This window comes from Panicum hallii, chromosome 5, assembly GCF_002211085.1.
Source record: "Panicum hallii strain FIL2 chromosome 5, PHallii_v3.1, whole genome shotgun sequence".
Taxonomy (NCBI): domain Eukaryota; kingdom Viridiplantae; phylum Streptophyta; class Magnoliopsida; order Poales; family Poaceae; genus Panicum; species Panicum hallii.
The window spans coordinates 59,407,195-59,418,488 of NC_038046.1; the positions used below are offsets into that span (position 1 = coordinate 59,407,195).

Consider the following 11,294-nt stretch of genomic DNA (forward strand, 5'->3'; position numbering starts at 1 on the left):
AACAGCCATAAGATGACATTTCTTAGGATTAGCTTGAAACCTTGCACACATGCACACACTAAGCATTATATCGAGCCTAGATGCACAAAGGTAAAGAAGGGATCCAATCATGGAGCGATATACCTTTTGATCTACAGCCTTGCCATTTTCATTTAGATCGAGATGTCCATTAGTCGGCATGGGTGTCTTGATAGGCTTAGCATTCTCCAAGTCAAACTTTCTCAACATATCTTTGGTATACTTGGTTTGACAAATAAAAGTTCATTCCTTGAGTTGCTTGATTTGAAAGCCAAGAAAGAATGTCAACTCTCCCATCATGGACATCTCGAATTTCTTCGTCATGATCCTACTAAAATCCTCGCACCAAGATTGATTAGTAGAACCAAATATAATGTCATCGACATATATTTGGCATACAAAAATTTCTTTGTCAACTTTGCGAGTGAAGAGAGTAGGATCGGCCTTGCCTATCTCAAAGCCTTTCCTTAAGAGAAAATCCTTAAGTCATTCATACCATGCTTTAGGAGCTTGCTTAAGCCCATAGAGCGCCTTATGGAGCTTGTAGACGTGATTAGGAAGCTTAGGATCTTCAAAGCCTGGTGGTTGCTCAACATATACCAATTCGAAGATTGGTCCATTAAGAAAAGCACTCTTCACATCCATTTGATATAGCTTGAAATCATAGTAAGTTGCAAAGGCAAGCAAGATACGAATTGACTCAAGCCTAGCTACGGGTGCATAAGTCTCACCAAAGTCCAAACCTTCAATTTGTGTGAAGCCTTGAGCAACTAACCTTGCTTTGTTTCTTGTCACCACGCCATGTTCGTCTTGTTTGTTCCGAAAAAACCACTTTGTTCGAATGACATTTTGCTTGGGTCTTTCTACTAAGGACCAGACTTCATTCCGTGTGAAGTTGTTTAATTCTTCTTGCATGGCCATCACCCAATCCGGATCATCAAGAGTTTCTTCAACCTTAAGCGGTTCCAAGGAAGAAACAAACGAGTAATGTTCACAAAAGGTTGCCAAACGAGAACGAGTAGTTACCCCTTTGTTTATGCTTCCAAGGATGTTATCTACGGGATGATCCTTTTGAATAATTTGATGAATTCTTGGATGAGGAACTTGAGCTTCATGTTGTATGGGCTCGACTTCTTGTTCAGCCTGAGACTGATCTTGATGTGGAGATGACGGTTCATCTTCAGAAACCCGGATACTCCGGCCCTGTGTCCGGATACTCTGGACAGGGGATCCGGAGTCTCCGGACATATCACCGGAGTTTCCGGGTTGCGCTGCGGAAGTGGATGTAGATGATCCCTTGAATATCAACACATCATCATCATCTTGATCCTCTTGTTCTTATAGCTTTATTTCACCAGTGGCTAGCTTCTTGATCGCCTTACTTGGTGATTCTTCCATGCCTACAACATCATCAACTTGCTCTTCTTGAGAGCCATTAGATTCATCAAATGTCACGTCACATGCAACTTGAACACAACTAGAGGTTTTGTTGAAGATGCGATATCCATGAGCATTTGAGTATAACCAAGAAGAAAACCTTCATCAACTTTAGATGCAAATTTGGAGTTCTTGGGATTCTTGTTAAGAATGAAGCACTTACTTCCAAAAACTCTAAAATATGACACGTTTGGCTTTTTACCAAGTAGAAACTCGTAGGCCGTCTTGTTCAAGATCTTGTGTAGATAAAGACGGTTGATAGCGTGCCACGCCGTGTTGATTGCTTCCGCCCAAAATTGGTCCGAGACCTTGTATTCATCAAGCATTGTTCTTGCAGCTTCAATGAGAGTTCTATTTTTCCTTTCAAAAATTCCATTTTGTTGTGGGGTATATGGAACGGAGAACTCATGCCCAATGCCTTCTTCTTCTAAGAATTCTTCAATGTTGGTGTTCTTGAATTTGGTGCCATTGTCACTTCTCACTTTCTTGATCTTGGTCTCGAATTCATTTTGAGCTCTTTTTGCAAATTTCTTGAATGTCTCTTGCACTACACTTTTGTCATGCAAAAAGAATACCCAAGCAAAACGAGAATAATCATCAACAATGACGAGTCCATATTTGTTACCACCAATGCTTATGTAAGCCACCGGGCCAAAGAGATCTATGTGTAGTAGTTCAAATGGCTTGACGGTGGTGATGATGCTCTTTGATGGATGAGAAGCACCAACTTGTTTTCCGGCTTGACAAGCACTATAAATACGATCTTTCTCAAAAGAAATATTGGTTAGTCCTAGAATGTGATCCCCCTTTAGGAGTTTGTTGAGATTTCTCATCCCAACATGAGCTAGTCGGCGATGCCATAACCAACCCAAGCTAGACTTTGCCACCAAGCATGTATCAAGTTGAGCCTTTTCTTGTGAAAAATTCACTAGATAAAGCTTTCCCTTGAGTACACCCTTGAAGGCAACGGAGCCATCGCTTCTCCTAATGACGGTCATACCTTCGTTACTAAATAAACAATTGAAGCCCGACGCACAAAGTTGTGATATGGACAACAAGTTATACCCAAGAGATTCAACTAAGAGAACATTAGAAAGAGAAAATTTTGAGTTTAGATCAATGTTACCGGTACCAAGCACTTTTCCCTTTTGATTTCCGGCAAAAGTGATGTAATGATCATCATTTGATTCCTTCAAACTTTCAAACATCCTTCCTTCTCCGGTCATATGATTTGTACATCCGCTATCAATCACCCATGTTGATCCACCGGAGAAGTATTCCTACAAAACAAGATTATTCCTTTCTTTTAGGCACCCAACAATACTTGGGTCCTTTAGTGTTAGTCAAAAGCACCTTGGGTACCCACACATGGCTTTTCACCTTAGTGTTCCATGAGCGGTGACCCACAAATCTAGCAACCACTTTACCATGGTGGTTCCTAGTCAAAACATAATCCGCATAAAATGATATTTGAGATAATGTTTTTAGTGTCTTGGGTGCTTGGAATTTGTCTTGCTTCAATGAGGATGCAACAATTTTGGCACCTTCATCACATGTTGTGCCTCTCTTGATATACTTGATTTGACTTAACCCTTGTTTCTCACTACTTCTCTTATTGATGGGAGTTGTCATGTTCACTAGGCCTCCTCTTGCCCCTAAGGCGGCCTTCTTGTTATTCTTGACATAAGAGATGGTTTGAGATGCACCATCTTCATTCTTTCCTAATCCCTTACCTTTCTCAAATCCATATTTGCTTAAGTACCTTGATCCAAATCCCTTGGTATGCTTCTCAAACTCACCTACCCTAGGTGAGGGATTTGTCTTAAGTACTTCCTTGTGAGATGGTGCCTCTTCTTGCACTAATTGAGTGGGCCTACTAATCTCTTTCCTCATGGCTTGCATTTCGGCATGGTTAGTAGCACAAGTTTGAATATCAACATTAAAGCATCGTGCACAACCATTACTAGTTGAAGGACTAGATGACTTTGATGATTTACAAGTGTTAGAGGAGCTTTCTAAGAGAGTATTAACTTTAACTTCAAGTGCCGTGTTAATGGCTTGCAAGCTTGTTAAGCTTTCTTAAAGTTTCTCATTGTCTCTCTTTAAGTTAGCATGAGTGTCTTCAACTAAAAGAAATTCTTTAGTTAAGTCATTCACTTTCCTCTTTTCACTAGTAAATGACTCTTCTACCTCAAGAAGCATGCTATCCTTGGCTTTTAGAGATTCCCCAAGTCTCTTGTTTTCCTTTCTTTCATTGGTAAGGTGCTTTTCAAGAGTTTCGGATTTTTCTCTCTCAAGTCTAAACAATTCTTCTTGTGATTCAAGAGTCTCATCTAGGTCATCTAGTTTCATTATTAATTTCATTATTCGAGTTGCCGCACTCTTACCATATTGTTTAATGAGACTAGCAATTTCATCTTCTTCATCTAATTCATCATCCGATGAGTTTGGAGATATTACCTTTGAGTTCTTTGCCATCAAGCATATGATTGGATCTTGATCTTCATCATCGGTGAGATCTTCAAATAAGCTTTGTTGATGTGAAGATAAGGTCTTGAATGCCATGGTTGCAATATCTTCATTGTAGGAGTTGCTCTCTTCATTTGAATCCCATTCTTGACCAAGATGAGCTTCACCGACACGCTTTTTATATCTTGGCTTATCCCTCTTGGATGAACTCTCCTTGGCATTCGTATTCTTCTTCTTTTCTTCCGGACAATCCGCAATGAAATGTCCGATTTTCTTGCACCCAAAGCTTGGCTTGCTTGATCTTCTTCTTGATTCATTCTTGTTCTTGCCAAAGTTTCAAAAGTTGCTCTTCCTTAGAACTTTTCTAAAGTTCTTGATGAAAAATGCCATTTGCTCATCATCAAGCTCATCATCTTCACCATCACTAGAGTCATCATTCTTTGAGGGTTGGATTACCTTTTCCTTGCCTTTCAACTTAGCTTGAAGAGCCAACCAATTATTCTTTGCAGCTTGCTCTTGTAGATCGGCCAAATCTTGATTTATTTTGACTCTCTTCAATTGATCATGATGAGCTTCAATTCTTCCAAGAACATTCTCGGCGGTGAAATGCTTGAAACCCCTCTCCGCTCTTATCAAACTAGGTAATGTGACATCCCTAGCCATGTAGACGGTTAAGAGCTTATCCACTATCTCACGATCACCCCATTTATCTCCACCAAGAGACTTGATTTGATTGGTGATCTTTTTCATGCGGTTATACATCTCCTTAACGGTTTCATCTTTCTTCATGGAGAATAGACTTAGTTCATCATCCAAAGTCTTGATCCTTGATTCTCGAACTTTTCTTGACCCTTGATGATTTACTTGGAGTGTGTCCCAAGCATCCTTGGCGGTAGAAGAATCTTCAATTTTGTCAAACTCTTCCGGACTCACGGAAGAGTGAAGAATGTTCAATGCTTGATAATTTCTTTGCAAGACATATGCTTGCACGGGCGTTGTGGCTTCTCCATCTTCCGGGATCTCACACCCTACTTCAATGATTTTCCAAAGATCCTTGTGAATTGCACTCAAATAACCAAACATTTTGGTCTTCCATTGATTGTACCCCGTTCCATCAAAATAAGGGGGCTTTCCCATGTGAATTGAAGCATTGTGATCACTAGGAACTTGAAATATGTAGTCATGAGCCACTTGGTGATAGTCGGCTCTTTTCTTCACCTTTGAAGAACTTGAGGATCTTCTCTTGTAGCCATTATCCGAGTCATCACTTGACTCGATTATAATCTTGGTGCCTGATCTTTCTTTCTTTCTTTGCAATTTCTTCTTCTTCTTCTTCCCAGCCTTCCATTCTTGAAATGACATCTCATTGTCGGTTGTTTCCAATTCTTCTTCCTCTTCTTGTAGCCTGTTCTTTTTCTTGTCTTCAGATTTTTCAAATGACCTTTCCCTCTGGACTTCAACCATTGGATCGACCAGACCCTTGGATGAAGTGTCACTTGACATCTTGACTCTCCAAGCGGTTAAGCTTCAAATATGGAGAACCTCGAGCCAGCCATACAAAAACCTCTGAGATATAGCGAGCTCCCGACTCCTTCTCTAGGGATGACCAGTGAAAGGACCTCAAGATGCCTAGAGGGGGGGTGAATAGGCTAATCTGTAACTTAAAAAACACTTTAAACACGGTTAGCAACACAGGTGTCCGGATACTCCGGATATAGTGTCCGGAGTTTCCGGAGATAATGTCCGGACTATCCGGGTATGAAACAAACTGCTACAAATCAAAGATAGAAATGTTGTAAATTGAATCCAGTAAATTTAGAGGGACTAGTGGTACCTCTGAAGTGTTTCTCACCAGTTGTCTTACTCCTGAGACTTGTATAATAGTAGATCGCCCTCAAACCCTAAAAAGTTAGTCTCACAAGCAAATAATCACAAATGTAAGCTAGAATTTCGAGAGTGACACATAATTTGTTTCCCGAAGTTCACTCCCAAAGGAGCTACGTCTCCGTTGAGGAAGAATTCAAGAGACGGTGCTCAAGAACTCCTATGCTCCTCTCCCAAGGGTGAGACCAACGCTCAAACCCTAGGGTCACTTACTATGAATTCCTCGGAGAGGAATGAAGATTACAATCAGCTGTGATGCTCACAAATCAATCACGCAATCACAAGCGACGCCTAGCCGTCTAGGAGCTTGGAGCTCCAAGAGTAATAAACTAGAATCCACGGGCTAGACTTGGATGATGTGCTCAAGAGATGAAATCAAGACTTACTTGCACAATCTTAGCTCTTGCAACAATCTCACTTCAAACCCCAAAGAAAATCACTCAAGAATGGAGCAAATGGGGAGTGAGAGGGCTCTCTTTGGCTTTTCAGCAGTTCTGGTCGAAAATGAGCAAGAGAGGGAGAATGAGAGGGGGTATGGGGGTATTTATACCCCCTCTCCCAGAAACTAGCCGTTGGGAGAGCGGTACCCGGAAACTCCGGGTATATGTCCGGATACTCCGGACAAAGGAGTCCGGAGACTCCGGACCAATTGAGTTTGCAGACCGGTAACAGTAATCCGGATACTCCGGGTATACGTCCGGATACTCCGGACACTCTGTCCGGACATTCCGGATAGAAACCCGGACACTCCGGGTTAGACACAGAGTTTCACATGAAGTCCCATTTTTGTGTGGTAGGATGGTTTCTTATGATTTTTGTGGGTTCTCTTGAGCACAACGACCATGTCTACACTAGTGGATCAAAGTTCCCCTTGATAGTACGGTGTTCCTATACTCAATTTCAAAAATAAAATCTAGTCTTTTAGTACACTTGAGAACGCCGCTTTTCATATCCTTTTTGAGGGTTCACGCTTTGCTATATGCTTTGTTCGGTCACCTTAAGCACCTGCACACATGCTTAATAACACGATTAAATATACATGTGCTTTGTTATTTATCACCAAAACCCACTTAGGGGCCTAAATATCTTTCAACCAGTGGACCAGCTTCTCCGAGCCAAAAAAATTCCCGCTCGTCCTAGATCCTGTCGTGGCAGACTCACAGTTGACTCGAGTACTCATAGACGGCGGGAGCGGCCTCAACCTGCTCTTTGCGAGTACATTGAAGAAGATGGGGCTGAACATCTCCAAGATGCTTAACCCCAGCAGAGCTCCATTCTACGGCATCGTCCCGGGAAACGCAGCTACACCACTTGGTTCACTGGTCCTGCCGGTCACCTTTAGGATGAAAGACAACTACCGCACGGAGTACATCAAGTTCAAGGTGGCCGACTTCGAGTCGTCATACCACGCCATCTTCGGCAGATCAGCTTTGGCCAAATTCATGGCCGTACCTCACTACATCCACTTACTACTCAAGATTCTAGGCAAGACAGGTGTACTCACGTTTCATGGCAACTTGAAGAAGTCGTACAGCTACGATTAAGAGGTGATCGAGTACACTACGATATCATATGTGCCAGAACCTTCCGCGGAAGTCTTCACGGCGGCACAAAAGCTCACCGACTCAGAGATGGAGATCCCCAATAAGAGGTCTAGCCAGTCCAGGGTAAAACCAAACCCAAGTGACGTTGGCATCATGGCCATCCAGAGCAAGAAGGAGACTCATCCAAGACTGCTTTGATTGGAGGCGGCTTGAGCGACAAATAGGAAAGCATGCTCATCAGCTTCCTTAGGGCCAACCGTGACATATTCCCGTGGAAACCAGCGGATATGCTGGGCGTGCCTAAGGAATTGATTGAGCATTGCCTAAAAGTCGACCCCAAAGCCACTCCGAAGAAGCAACAACTACGACGCTTCGCCCCAAATATGAGGGAGACTATCAAGAAGGAGTTAGCAAAACTACTCGCAACTGGTTTCATTAAAGAAGTCTACCACACAGAGTGGCTAGCCAACCCTGTACTAGTTCTGTACTAGTTTTGAAAAAGAATAATAATGAATGGAGGATGTGTGTGGATTACATTGATCTCAACAAACACTGCCCGAAGGATCCCTTCGCGCTCCCACGCATCGACCAAGTCATTGACTCTACGGCGGGCATCGTCATGCTCTCTTTCCTTGATTGCTACTCGGGTTACCATCAGATTGCTCTCAAAGAAGAAGATCAAATCAAGACAGTATTCATCACTCCTTTTGGAGCATATGCCTACACAACTATATCATTCGGGTCGAAGAACGCAAGAGCCACCTATCAGTGGGTTACGCTCTCGGCGGTCCGAACCTATTTAGTTTCTAATCTTGGCGACACCTCACCTATAACTCACCACCTCAGGGGTATCCCTCGATAGGCTTGGCGATAAAACACTGACAACCCCCCTTCCCTGCCCCGGGTCTCCTATTTTATAATCCAAGAGGGATCCCATAACGGGCTATACATAGAGAACCAATGAGGTGTTGCCTCTACCGCTGACGTGCCCTTCATGCATCTATGCAGGCCATCCGCCTGCAAGCATGTAGGGGGGCTATTTAGTGCCGCCTACCCTGCTGACTGTCAGAGCGCTTCCTTCGAAGCAAAGGCAGTTTCCCGTTCCCCAAGGTCCTTTCATAGTAGTATCCCGGGGTCCTTCGGGCTCCCGGGACCTGAGAGTCAGGTGGGCCTACCCTGTGGCCCAGCCCTCGAGTGGCGGGCGAGCGTCTCTACTGATCACTTACGCTGGGACCCCATTCCCTTGGCGCCAATAGCGCCACCGTCGCTCGTCCAAGAACTGTACATGGTTTTCACCTAGAGAACCTCATGCATGAGGGTTGTATCTCCAACATGACGCCCCCAACGGGCAAAACGACGCCATAGAACGCTGCAGTCATATCCACCAGAAAGAATGCTGGTGAGGGCTTATGCCCGGAGCACCCAACCCCCCACTGCATGCTCAAGGCTCGGCACTCCTGGGCCATAGCCACGGCAGTCCAACCAGGACGGCGCCGCCACCGCGCCTCCACATGCCATGCCGCATACCTCCACCTCCGTTGCTCTAGCCGCGCGCCGCCACCAGCCCACCACTGTGCCTGCGAGCCAAGAGGCCGCCAAAGTGGCGCACGGCTCCCGCACACTGGCCTGCTCGCCTCCGCTCTCGCAGCCCACAAGCAGCTGCCTCCACGTCGCAGGCCCTCCTCTTGCGCCTCCACTGGCTTGAACCGCCGGGAACGAGCCCCCGCGCGGCCACACCGCCATGGCCGCCGCGTCCAGCACCCAGCGCAGGCGCACCGCAGGGTCGCCCAATCATCTCTGCGCCTCCGCTCCCTAGCGCATCCACCGCAGGCCGCGCCTCATGCCCGCGACCTCCTCCGATCCACTGCCGCCTCGCCGCGCGGATCCGCACACAGTAGCGCCGGATCCGGCCACCAGAACGCCGAATCCGCCACCTGGAGCTGCCGCCATCACCACAGCCGGCGAGGTTCGCCATGGCCGGCCCGCATGTTCCCTCGCCCCGAAACTGCTGTGTGCAGCCAAATTCGGGCGAGATGCCCCGCCGCCGCCGTCCTAGAGGCCTACGCGGGCTTCCGGCTGCCCCTCCGCGGCGGCGAGGGAGCGGGAGAAGAAGACGGGGGTGGCGGCGGCTCGATCTTTAGTCGCCGCCCGAGTTGCCGGAGCGGGGACGACGCGGGGGCCGAGTCGCCGCTTACTATCAATCAGGGTTGCAATGGTAGTGATGAAGCCCACGTGGAGTGAGTTGAGCCTACAAGAGGCATGAATGCATTATGAAGGTGAAGAAGAAGAAAGCGATATACTCACTCCTACTATATTATCATATAATAACATCATTACTTATTAATTACCCCGCCGTCGGCTTGTCTTGCTTGCACAAGTAATTAATCTGTAACACGCCACATCAATCAGCGGGCACAAGACACCGGTGGATAGAGCTGCCTACAAGCATCAGCAGTTCAGCAGAGAAGGATTTTTTTCCCGTTGTTTTATAGGTGAAAAAAGAAACAAATTAATTAAAACTTACTAGCAATTAATATATATATATATATATGTATATGTATATATAATGATACTAGTTGCAATCAATCATGTGCGAGCGCGCAATGAATGGATCCCATGTGGCCGCAACGCATCCTCAACTCAACCGCCATTAGCTGGCTCGGCTGCTCATCAATCAGCTCCTCAAGTGAAGTCGCCAGCCAGTTGAGGTTGCGTTGCGGTTGCGGCCCCGGCCCACCAAAAGAGGGAGAGGCAGCACAGCAGAGCAGAGCTCCCCAATCCACAAGAAAACAAGGAGGAATACACCCGTCATCTATCCATGTCGTCCATGAGCTGCTCGCCCTCGCCACCGCAAGACGGCGACCACCACGGGAGGAGGCCGCTGGACCTGCTGGACGAGTACTGGTTCTTCAGCAACACCCTCGCCAACAGCAACAAGCCGCCGCGGCTGCCCAGGTCGTCTGCCAAGGATCAACGGGAACAGCAGAAGCAGGGCTCGACGACCTCGGCGGGGCCGTCCCGGCTACTACACGCGTCGGGGGGCCGGAGGCTTCTCCGGACTCCGTCGCTTCCGTCGCCCCACGTCGGGATGATGGAGGAGATGCCCAAGGATAAGGACGACGACCTGCTGCTGGTCGCTGGCAGTGGCGGTGCCAATCGAGAACAGCAGCATCAGCCGCCAGAGCAGGTGGAGGTGGACGACGACGACCTCAACTGGAGCTCCATCTACGAGGGCGTCCTGCGCACCAGGATGGCCGAGGGAGGCGCCAGTGGCAGGTCGGCGCTGCGCCGGGCGCCGTCCATGCCCGTCCCATCGTCCTCCGCGACGGACCACGACCACAACCAGATCACCAAGTCCACAGCCACGCCCCCCTCCATCTCCCGGGCAGGTGAATCACGGCGGCGGCGCGGCGAGGTCCGTTCGCTGAGCGCGCGCTCCAGGAGCGTGTTCCAGGACAAGAAGTGGAGGAGCTCCAGCGACCTGGAGTCGATCGAGGTGCAGGGGTTCAGGGACCTAGGCTTCGTCTTCGACAAGGAGGAGCTGAGGGAGAGCCTGGCCGGCGTCCTCCCGGGGCTCAAGCAGGCCAAGAGCAGCCGCAGCCGAAGCAGCGGCGGCAGGCCTTACCTGTCGGAGGCGTGGCAGCAGCGGCCGCCGGCGCTGGTGAGGGTGCAGTCGGAGGCGAGGTCCGCGGCGGAGATGAAGGACCAGCTCCGGATGTGGGCGCAGGCCGTCGCGTGCAACGTGCGACAAGAGTGTTAGCTGGCTGCTGCTGCTGCTGCTAACCCAGCCAGACCATACATCCAATGCAAACCATCATCATAATCATCATCATCATCATCATACTTACTTGGATCAGTTTTGTTACACCATGCGTACCCATGTACTTACTATATATACTATATAATTACATTTGGATTGGATCCTCTTTTCAATTCTTTCAA

At 47.3% G+C, this 11,294-nt stretch overlaps 2 protein-coding genes across 2 annotated transcripts; both read left to right on the plus strand.

Moving 5' to 3' along the window:
* The first annotated feature begins 7,037 nt into the window (after positions 1-7,037).
* On the plus strand, positions 7,038-7,352 carry LOC112892901. The gene has a single exon (XM_025959992.1). The coding sequence runs from the start codon at positions 7,038-7,040 to the stop codon at positions 7,350-7,352; it is 315 nt and encodes a 104-aa protein (XP_025815777.1).
* Positions 7,353-9,978: 2,626 nt separating this feature from the next.
* Positions 9,979-11,285, plus strand: LOC112894125. Its single transcript, XM_025961739.1, has one exon. The coding sequence runs from the start codon at positions 10,171-10,173 to the stop codon at positions 11,110-11,112; it is 942 nt and encodes a 313-aa protein (XP_025817524.1). The 5' UTR covers positions 9,979-10,170; the 3' UTR covers positions 11,113-11,285.
* The last annotated feature ends 9 nt before the right edge of the window (positions 11,286-11,294 follow it).

Bases quoted from the DNA above. Each gene is read 5' to 3' on its own strand.
- LOC112892901 (XM_025959992.1), top strand. From the start codon at position 7,038: ATGGGGCTGAACATCTCCAAGATGCTTAACCCCAGCAGAGCTCCATTC.
- LOC112894125 (XM_025961739.1), top strand. From the start codon at position 10,171: ATGTCGTCCATGAGCTGCTCGCCCTCGCCACCGCAAGACGGCGACCAC.